This window comes from Augochlora pura, chromosome 7 (genome assembly GCF_028453695.1).
Source record: "Augochlora pura isolate Apur16 chromosome 7, APUR_v2.2.1, whole genome shotgun sequence".
NCBI classification, from domain to species: Eukaryota; Metazoa; Arthropoda; class Insecta; order Hymenoptera; family Halictidae; genus Augochlora; species Augochlora pura.
The window spans coordinates 19,989,453-20,001,060 of NC_135778.1; the positions used below are offsets into that span (position 1 = coordinate 19,989,453).

Here is an 11,608-nt window from a genome sequence, read left to right on the forward strand (position 1 = left end):
TGCACACTAATGTTAATTAATTGTATTATCGTTATAATCCATAAGAAAACTTCTGATCAATGTAAGGAAATCCTTTACGTAGACATTTATGATTATGACAATTTGCATAAAGATCCGTAATCTAATGATCACTATAGAGATTAAGTAAAGGTTCAATAATGTGGACGCTATTAAAGCAACCAGGGACCATTAGTTTTTTTTACCAAAGAACATTTTAATTCTACAATATCTAATCCGCGGCATCTTAAGTTAATAACATTCATAGTTCGCTATAAATATAAATAAAAGATATTGTCACTTTCCTGTTCACTTTTATACAACTTAAAACATAATACACGCTTTCTTTTGTATAATAGAGATCGGTTCATTAGCTAGTCATGCAACGGTAAACCATGAGAAACACGTTATTTTTCATTGTCGCTGTTTTTCGACAGCACTTGTACAATTATACGAGTTCATAGTTAACGAGTCTGCTTTCGCACTGTTCACTGAAAGTGCGACACTAGCTTTTAGTACGTTGCGTTCGATAGCACAGTTCACAAATGTTCACATGCTATACTTGATCTGATCGTAGTACATCGCGGACGTAGGTGTCGTCGTGCCGTGATGAATGTTCGAGGTGACCGCGCCAGGTATGTTCGATATGCTCAGACCACCAATGTTGCTGAGGTTCAGCGATCCTAGGGAGCCTAACGAGCTCAGAGTCACCGAGCCCGCAGGGTGGCTGAAGTAGGTTGGCTTCCTGTCGATTAGCCCGCCTCCAGAGCTGGTCGAATTTGAATTTGAACATTGCATTTTCAGTCCTGGAACAGAAAGAAACACGCTTTAGTTAACTTCTTTTAGATAGATTGATAATTCCGTCCTTGATGTTTAATAAGAATTGTTCATTTAGAGGCTATGGTTGTTCATTTTGAGTCCTGGCGATCAGGCTGAAGGACAAATTTCTGAAATTAGATCGGAGTCTGCTTCCTGCTAGCTTTTTTACAGTTATACTTAATGTTATAGTTTACAATCCATTTTATTTGCGGTAGATGATGTATAGACTAGTAGAGACCTTTATGCAAGTTCTGGAATGAACAATTTTAGCTTCACACGTAATAAGAACAATCTATGGCAACTGACATGCAAAATGACTTATTTTATACAACTCAATAAAGCTCCGACGTTACTACAAAAATTTAACGATTCGATTATATCACTTATAACTGATTAAAATGATTCAAAACGCAATTAAATGGTTATGCAGTTTCTGTTTCTGGCAATGGATGTGCAAAATTTTTGTTTTTCATTAAGATCCGCATTATAATGTTTACTATTTGAATTTCCATCATGAGTATATCTTCGTAAGATCGAAACGCAACGCGAATATCGAGGGGATCCGACTCGAGTCGGAGTGCTGGCTCAAGTAGGTCGTCCTTGAACTGATAAATTTTTCAGTAATTTCACTGGACCACACGCACGGATGCGAACTTAGGGAAACGAGAAGAAAAAGCAAAGAGGAGTACATATCTCACGATACGAAATCGGTCCTTGTATAGGTACGATAAATCTGAAACTCCGGCAGCTCTCTCGAGCGTTTCTTCCTCAAGTGACCACTTCACTCGTGTCTCGACGCCGTCTCCTCGTCTCTTTCCCTCTCATTCTGTCTGCCTCTGGTGTTCCAATTTGTTTTTCTGTAGCTTCTTGTCCAGCTACCGTTCGGTTTTCTAACAACGAGCAAACATTTTTCCATGCGAATCTATAACGACTAAGAGAACTCGTCGGAGCGTTTCGATCCACGGTGAGCATAAATATTTCTGGTGACGTTAAATAATTACTCTGTCCGCCTCACTTCGATCCCGCGATTTTGAAAGTGAACGAAACGGAAAGTCAAAACTTGAGATACACAATCAGCTACTATACGTTTTGGTGTTAATATACGATGTGGATCGTAAAGACTTCTGCTAATAGATAATACAAAAGGCAGCGTAACTTGCTTTCTGCCGGCTCGTCAAGTTTTCCAGGGAACATGTAAATAGATTGCAAAGTTTGTACAAGCGTGTGTTCTTCGTACCGATTCGCACAAGGTGCGCACAAAAAGAAATGATCATAAATGACCTAGGCAGACTTACAGGGTGAAGTGCACGATTTAGGAATGTTCAATACAGTTTCACTCTATTTTTGGTAGACAGGCGGAGTTCACTCTAATTTTTATAAACACGGTGTAGAACATGTAAGTCCAACATAAAATAGCGGATAGATTAAAAGAATCTAAGAATGTTGATACATTAATCCGGACTTATAGAAATTATTTAAAGGAGAGAAAAAGTTGCACTTGGCTGTTTCGGAATCGACGCAGAGAATTTTTATTTCGCATAAACAACTGTAGTCTATTCATAATAAATATACTTGGAATCGCTGATCATAGCAACCAATGATTAGATTCCAAATAACTTCAATTAAACCTCTCTGAATAAGCGATTTGAAAATAAACGAAGTGTACTTGCACATTGACAATACAGAAGAACGTACATCGAATATACAAATTCGTGCTATTAAAAAAGTAGTTCACAACTCAGCTGTCTCAACTAGAGAGATCGCATAAGATTCTGGTATCCATTGTCTTTAATCATGCCAATAACGTTTAAAATATCTGCGACAACGTTTCAAGATTCGTTATCGAGATCAACAAAGTTCTCATTGAAGCAGTTTTCGTTCCAAGTACAAACTATAGCAACTCCACCTTGATACACCGCGTGTTCGACAGGGGGATAAACGCCGTCACCCGCGCACCCTTCCTTCCGTTTTGGTCACGCACTCGCACCCCCTTTTTCCGGCTCTCTTCACCGGTTCAGTCAGTGAAGTGTAAACGAGATCAATCTGCAGGCGCCTCCTTGGTAGGCCCCCGGATTTTCCTCTTTCTCTTTTTCTATACAGGTCGCGGGATGTATTTCTGGAGCGATCGCTCTACTCGCGACTATACGTCGTTGTTGGCGGGTACGATATTCGTTCTGGTTGCCGCGCTCTTCGCTCTTTCACTGTCGACGGTTTCTCAACGCCGGATCGAGATAAAAAGAGACAAAAGGGAAGAAGAAGAGAGAGAGAGAGACGGGAAGAGGGGAAGAGAAAAAATTTGCACGAGCTCATCGTTCGAGACGGTCGGGAAACCTCCGGATTCGTTGGCAGAGGTTGCACAGACGCCACGCCAGGGAAAGATTTTGACTGACTGAACTGCCATTCGGGCCACACACGACGCCAGTTTCAAACAGTCGTTGCACACTTGTCCTTCGATCTGGTTTAAATCATTCTCGTTAGATAATATGATTGCCTGATAAACATCTTTCTCATCAATCGGGAAAATTGCATAATGATTTTTTAAAGTGGCTCGGTACTGCTTGTCTGCGATTAGACTTCATGCACTACTTATAAAATAGAGTTGTTATTTAGAAGACACTTTTTTGTGTTAATGCTTTTGAGAAGTTACAAATGTGGTGATACTGGCTATTATCATTGTTACATACAAGGTTTTGTGTATTAAGAAATATGTAATTGGTTGGAAGAATGGTTTTCTTTTTATCAGCTATCATTAATCTATATTGCTTCATAATCTTCTTCATTCTAAAGTTGAGTGATATGTAGACTACGGATTTCATGCATTTGTGACACATATAGAAAGGTGAAATTAAACATGAGAAAAATATTTTTAAAAATGAAGGAAATTTATGTATTGTAGTCAATCACTCAAAACATTAAAGGATGAGAAAGATTCTATGTTACTCATGTTTGCATCATCCGCACCCTGGTCATAATTAAATACACAGACGATAGTAATAATTTTCTAAACTGAACAACAGTGACTAAGATTAATAACTGTGGATGTCTATTGGATAAATATCAACTTTAAAACAGTAGTAATTCTTAAAGATGGTTAGAACTTTTTCGATTATAATTATTTCTTAATAGAAAAAAAATATTTTTATTTATTGCGATTGCGTGCATATATTTATCTGAATGCTTAAGTATCGATAACAAGAGAAAAGAATTTCATCCTGAATTAAAAAACTGAATAATATTCATATTGGACAGGTTATTACTAGAAATATTAAACTCGTATTTTATTCAAGTAGATCGCAATAGCTTAAAAATCTGCATTCCATAAATTTGTAGCTCCTCAATAAACCATTTGGAGCGCGAAGCTACTCTAACACGAAGATCCTGCGGATCTCAGATCCATGGTTCGAGGCTGAATCCGCGGAGAGATTTAATAAACGAACCGGCTAATGTTTGAGGTGGCACGGTCGATGTACTTATATTAAAGAACCAACTTGTTTACACCACTTGTAAATGTTTATGCGATAAGCGATTCGAGACCTCGCTTACTAGCACGCGACTACCGGTAACCGATACAAAAAAACGTGTATTTTCGTTCCTCTCGATCATTTGTTTATCGCCTCGGCGATCGTAGTACGTTGTTGCATTCATGGAGCCAGTTCATTCATAAATGATGCCACGTTATGATATGTGGCTGTTGATGTTTTCACTCCGGATCTTTCATTTACGGATCGGCTAATCAAACATTGACGCGACCAATTTTTCTGTCTTTTATACACGGTAATTAGCATTCTACGTGCTTTCGATTTCTATTTATGATCTGTAAACCATGCTGCTTCTCATTTTTATGCATACGTTTATCAAGATTCGAAGAATGTACACCTTAAATTTTTGAATTTACACCTTAATTTTAACAAAATCAGGATTCAAATAGGTAAAAGAATACTACCCAATCATAATATAAGGCTCAAGGAAGGTACACTTTGAAATTGTCTATCAAATAAACTTTCTTAAAATGTGAACTTAATTTTGACAAAATAAGATTGGACTAGGTTATAGAATGTTTCTCAGTCGTGATTCAAGATTCAAAGGAAGTGCACTTCGAAATTATCTACCAAATACACTACCTTTAAATATAAAATTATTTCCCACATAGTCAGGGGTGATTAGATTAAAAAATGTTACACAGTCATGATAGAGTTACAGAAATACAACTGTGAACTGACAAAAAGAGTAGTATAACACGACGGGGTTAAATAGATAAAAGAAAGGATTGAACTTGTTTTTAGATTTAGAAAAATTGTTAAAGGAATGATGTCGTACTACAATGTTCGAAAGGAGACAGTTAACGAGCGTTTAATTGCCGCCCCGACAAAACGAGGGTCGCCACGCTAAATTAATCTCACGGGGAACGCCTCGGCATTTCGTGTCGCGCCAAGTTACACGTGTTCGGTTACCAGTTACGAATTACGACTTCTCGCGTGGGGTGTGACAGGAATGTCACCCCGACTAATAGGTCCTGTCAACCATAGTGATTTCGTGTCTGTCGGCTCGCGTGAAGAGTACTTTCTCGATATAGTGGAAGGGTTACTGCAGTATTTACCTACGTGAAACACAATTAAGAACAAATTAACAAGCATGCAACGTACTCAATGAACAAGTTCAATAATGTAAAAAATTAGACGGAGTTGATGTTGTTCTACTTAAGAAACGGTGAAATGTTCAATGAAATTGAGAATCAATGTAACTGCAGATGATTTCGTCAAATAATGAGATGGAATGTACAGATTAGAGATGGGAAAATGGAAGCTGAAGTTTGAAATATTTCAAAACGGTTGCGTGAACGTAAAACGCGTCGAGACACTTTGTGAACGAATAGCCGACAGTTTCGGTATCCGGCGCCTTGATGCTCGTAAACCGTCTCCGGTTTTCCAGATGGCCCTCGACCGTCATGAATTGTCATTGTTGCCTTCGGCATCTCGAGAATGGACTCGTGAATCGCATCGACGTCTGCGAAAGTCTGGCATCGCTAGCTAGATCTCCGACTATCGTTTGATCCTTCTCTCATGCCACAAATAATCCTCACACCCATCAATTTATAAAGCTACCACGTGTAAGCCGCAAGAATTATTTCAGCAGAATTATAAAATATATTTAATTCAGTTTTGATAAAAACTCAATCGCTTAATTGCAAGTTTTCGGGTCATTTAATTTATCGAATCGTATCTCTCCTTTTCCGAGAGATATCACGAGATGTTAAACATAAGAAGCTGACCAAATCATTTTGTATTCGATAATTCTGATAAGTATTTTCGCAGCAAGATCTCTCTCTCTCTCTCTCTCCCTCTCTCCCTCTCTACGGTATTAACCGCTTGCCGTCCCATTTTCTTCACAGTTACTGCGATTAGGAATTTTCGAATTGACATAATTTCTTAGCAGGGATAGAACATTAACATTTATACGTGCCTGAATTTACTCGAACACTTAAATATTAATAACAAGGGATTACAATTATATTCCAATTTTAAAGAACAGAATAACATTCATCGTTAATAATTTATTAATAGTAAGTTCCATCGCGAGTCAGACTCGTCAAAGTACGGTAAGGGATTAACACAGATCAGATCCTTGCTCACGTAAGTGTCGAATACCAAAAAATGTGTACGCAATAACGAGGGATTCCGGACCAGACTTGCTTCGACCGCAAACAAAATATTCTTTCATTGATTTGTATCATTATTCACACTATGCGCATTGCTCCCGTTCCATGCAAGTCACACTGTACCAAAATAAATAATAAAATTCTCTATACTGCCTTTTTATACTTTATATCTTATACGTAGTTATTCATTCAAAATATACATTTTATACTGTACAATATGAATATGAATTTGAATGTAAGATACGTTTGTACAAAAGACTAAAATGTGAAAAAATATTCTTGTTTTTGTTGCTTATCTTTAGTAAAACTTATATCAATGTACTTATGACATTTTACCGATTATAATAAAATCAAACACGATATCACTTGGATTTATTTATTGATATTAATTGTTTATCACTAACTGCGAAAATAAAAATGTTTTGTAGGTTGATGTTTTACTGGTTTCCGAATCAATTGTGGTTAATATTAATACGAAAAGTATGTTTATACATTTTTCATAAAATTTGTAAATTTGCGAATTTTATAAGATATCAGTCTACGAAAATTGGACCGTGTTTGGTCTTATTTCGATTAGAAAAATATTGCAATCACATTGGCAAAAGTCCCGTTAAGAACAAAAAAAGTAAAAAAGCTTCACAATGCGTTATTATCTATCCTTCATTTGCTGTCCTTTTCTGCGTTCGAAAAAGGCGAATTTGAACTTGAAAAAGTTCGATGTCTTTCGACACACTTCGGTTCCGAGATTCATTCAGTATTTGATCGGGTTTGCCTGGCACGAAACTTGCCTGCTAATGAGAAAGTGATTTAACTAGCATGGAACGTACATTGCCAAGTGTGTTTTGGACTTGAATGCTTCGGTTTAATTGTTTGTTTAGATAAATACAAGAAATATACCTAAAATAAAATCATAACTACTCTATCTATATGTTCTGGAAGTCAAACAAAATAATATTTCTTCTTCCACGAAGTTGAATAAGCCAAAAAGAATTCGAGAATAATTATATCATCTATAGAATTTTGTTCTACATTCATTCATGCCATAAACGAATGATCAGTAGACTGTAGAGTCCATGCATTTATGATAAAAATAGATCATATACAAAATTGTAACAACATTAAAAGAATTTAAAGATATTGTTACAGTTATTATTAGGAGAAATAAATTTTCAGCTAAAAGTTACGTCTCTTATCTAAATTTATCATGTGGTATCGGATTTGTTAATTGTTTAAACACGAATAACCGATTTTTTTGTATAGTACGTTATAGATTGGGACAAAAGAAAAAGCTTTTGCTTAGAAGATAGAAAAGAGGTCTAGTAACCATATCAAGGAAATAAAAATGAGCACAACGTTCGGGGTTTAATTTCCAACCCTTAAAATGAATTTACGTTAAAAACAGATATCGTAATACATATTCACACATGCTCGATATATCCGCAAAGTTTTAAAATTTATTCAGAATTTTCGAGCTAGGAATCAACCCTTGTTAGACAATTTGTATATTTTACATAAAGATCCGCTGCCTAATGAATATTTATCAATATTATGAATATTTATGCGTAATGAACTCCGCTTTGAATAGTTAAGCATACAGAATTCTAACCAAGCAAAATATAGTAAACCGACAGTGTTGGTACATTCTCGAACCACGGTGGCAGTGTCACCGATCTGCAACGATTGACGACACCGCCATCGAGACAATTGAAAGACTGGTACATGGTACTTACCATTGTCCGTTACAGGTGTTTGACAACCGCTATGCGATGTGCTGACATTCCCCGCGGGACTGTTGTTCCCGGTTTCCGGGATCCCCTGAATGGCAGCATTCACGTTTCCGCCAGTATTGTTGACCCCAAGCCCGTAACCTACGTAATAGTCCTGTCCAGGTGTCTGAGAAGTAGTCACGGGATTCGACTGGCACTTGTAGGCCATCATGGCCTCGTTGTCCTTGTAAACCGACTCCGAATGATGCTGCTGATGATCCTTCACCGAGAATCCTTCGGCAGCTCTATACGCCAGCTGGTCCTGACTTCTAGTATAACCGGGTTCACTCTTGAAGGCGACGATCTCTCCGTTCCTGTAGACCGACGGTTCACCGGTTTTATAGGTGACCTCGGTAGTCTTGTAGGTCACTTCAGCGATGGGTGGTGTTTTGTAAGTAGCCTCAGGGTAGGCCCAGTCTGCGGAGACCGCGGCACCCGGAGCGTACATCGCGTACTCCTGATAGTTCTGGTACTGGTTCTGGTAGCCGTTCGCATAGTCCATGCCGGCAGATGTTAAATTCTCGTAACCAGGTGCCTGGACGCTGACGGGACCGCTTCCAGAGAAGTACTGAGGGTACTGAGGCTTCAAAGCTTGACACTTGCGACGGAAGCCTCGCGGCCGCCTCCGGAATCCACCTTCCTCGAACATGTATTCCGTTGACGGGTCGATCGTCCAATAATGACCTTTGCCTGGTCTGCCCAATCCTTTCGGCAGTTTGATGAAGCATTCGTTAAGGCTGAGGTTGTGGCGCACTGAGTTCTTCCAGCCTTGGTAAGCGCCGCGGAAGAAGGGAAACCGTTGCTGAAGGAAGGAATAGATCTCCGAGAGAGTCAGCCGCTTGCCAGGACTCGACTGGATCGCCATCACGATCAGCGCTATGTAGGAATAAGGCGGCTTTTCCTGGCGACGTGCACCTGGCTTCCTCGGTAGCTCTGTGCTCGACGGATTACAGATCAGAGAGTTCAGGCTCTGGTCCTGACTCAGACCGCTGCTGATCGACAAGCTATTCCTCGGGATCACCGAGGACGAGGTCGAATGAGCCACTGCGGCCTGCTCCTGCAGGTGCAACGCCGCGTCAGACTCGTTCTTCATGATGATCCTCGCGTTCTCCGCTGCGCCACGAGGCGTCGACGGGACGATCACGGTCTGGTCCATGGAGTCTTCTGCTCGTCACGCTTCCACAGACATTCTAGGATCTCAGATCCTTCGAAGCAAAGACCGTATCCACTTCACTAATTATCTCGATACTGAAGCAAAACTCTTTGCAACCTGTTCACAGGGTCTGCGAGTCCTGTCACTGACATCCACTCCGAAACGAAGACGATCGCGTACCACCCGCGCGTGTTTACCGAGTACTCGTGTGCCGGCCACGCGTTTCCGCTGCGATTACAATGACGAGGTGGTCGTTATTTACGTGTGCCCGGGCGTAAATTGTTTGCACGGGGCCGCAAGGTGGGGTCAATTATTTAGACTTGCCACTCGGCCCTGGACGTTGCGCTGTGATGCGCCGCTAAGTGTTTTCGGATGACTGGACCCACGGATCCGCTCCGAAACCGGTGGAAGCTTGGCGCGTCGCGATGACGCGCGTCCCGCCGTCACCACGCAGCCTCGTTCTAGATGGGCGTGGCTTAATGGTAGGTTGCAACGAGTTAACCCATTGGACGGCGTACCGTGTACCAGTATCCGATTCTACGGCAACGCCAATGGCAGTCGTCCCCCGCGGCACCGTCACGCCCGACTTAGCACCAGAATGAGAACGCGAGATGAACGATGATCAAGATTGCATAACTCCTCGTTCCCATTGTTACGGAATCTTCGGGATTGTTTTTCAGACGGTGATCGGCGAATTGTTGGGAGCGTTTCGATTGATTGAGATGTATGAGATGATGGAATCGGTTTATTCGGGTGGCGGGTCTTCAGCTTCCGATATAATAGTCTTGATTTCGCGTTGTTCTGGAACGAGCTTTGTCTTGAGGCACGATTCTGCTGTTCTTAGTTAAAATGTCTTAGCTACTAATTTGCCGCTATTCAAAATCTTCCAAGCAAAGCTAGCATATCCTGTATGTACTTCGTAGACTTTTAAATGTAATTCCATTTATTTATTTTTGCTTAGTTAAAAATGATTTTGTTCAAATGAAACAATTTAACTATAAGAATAATAGAGGAGAGGATTGCACTTTGAGAGAAGCTTCTCATCGAAGGAATTTGGAGTTGATTTTGCCCCAAGAATTTTATTTATTCTCATTAATTTTATATTATTAAGTAGTGTCGATTTTGCAGCGAAATGACTTTGATTATTTCGAATTTGTAGATATAGAAATTGCAATCTGTTTATTTATGTTTCTGTATCGAACTTAAGAAAGCTCTATCAATCTTGGTATGATTAATTGCATAAAGGACATGTGCATATGTATCTTATATACGTTGACTAGAAGATTGAAAATAACTTTTTGAATTAATTGTGAAGTGGTTTCAAAATCGAAAAAAATTTATTTGTTGCATCTAAACATAGATTATTTTCATCTAGAATAAGTATATCTGTAATGACAGTAGATACATTTTTTAAGTTACCAAACATGATGTCATAGAATAAATGAATATTTTAAGCTTGGTATGCAAATTTTTGTGCCCGATAGAATTTTGAAATGTGCAAATATCTTCAAAGTATTGAATCAGGCTGACGAAAAACATATTTAAACGACATTATAATAAACCTGTAAAAGCAACCAGATGAATATTGGCTTTTTAGATTCACTACTCAATTCTCAGCCATTCCGCAGTTGTGAAGCATATTGTAATAGCTCCTTGCTCATCACACACAAATTTACAAGTTAGAACACTGCATTCTATGTTGCAGTTTAAACAAATCCACTGCACAGATCACTCGATTTTATTATAGAACGCATTCGCTCGGTGAATACAACATCTTCGGAACCGATTACCCTCGTGCACCACTAATCAATTTCACAATTTCGGTATACATACTTACCGCTGCGATCACTACGAAAAAGCCCCCACGAACCGATTGGTCCACCTGTTGGCCAACGAGACGCTGGGCTCATGCTCCGCCCGTGTATAGAACCGCCCTCCTTTCCGTGCTTCTTCCCTATTTTCTGCAGCGTCATCGATTATCCCGAAATTAGTCCCAATTTGCGGGAAATTTTAGTCACGGTGCCAGCCTCTTGCCGAATATCACTCGTATCAAGTATACTTCCATGAATCATGCATTCTTCGAATATTTCAGTCTTCGTGCGCATTTATTTTTACGAACAAGTTTTTACGCGTACGGTATTTTTTACATTTGATCCTACGATCATGTGGTAGTGTAACGTCAATGAGTATTTGTTTCTTATACCTCTCACTCACTAG

At 39.5% G+C, this 11,608-nt stretch overlaps 1 protein-coding gene across 1 annotated transcript; it reads right to left on the minus strand.

Moving 5' to 3' along the window:
• Window positions 1-337: 337 nt before the first annotated feature.
• LOC144472844 (uncharacterized) lies at window positions 338-9,394 on the minus strand. Its single transcript, XM_078186248.1, has 2 exons — window positions 8,203-9,394; window positions 338-803 (listed from the first exon to the last, which is right to left on the minus strand). The coding sequence occupies exons 1-2, from the start codon at window positions 9,392-9,394 to the stop codon at window positions 547-549; spliced, it is 1,449 nt and encodes a 482-aa protein (XP_078042374.1). The 3' UTR covers window positions 338-546.
• Between the last annotated feature and the right edge of the window lie 2,214 nt (window positions 9,395-11,608).

Excerpts from the sequence above, each read along its gene's own strand:
- LOC144472844 (XM_078186248.1), bottom strand. The coding sequence starts at position 9,394 with ATGGACCAGACCGTGATCGTCCCGTCGACGCCTCGTGGCGCAGCGGAG. Across the intron at positions 804-8,202 it reads AACACCTGTAACGGACAATG|GACTGAAAATGCAATGTTCA; the intron begins GTAAGTACCATG and ends TTTCTGTTCCAG.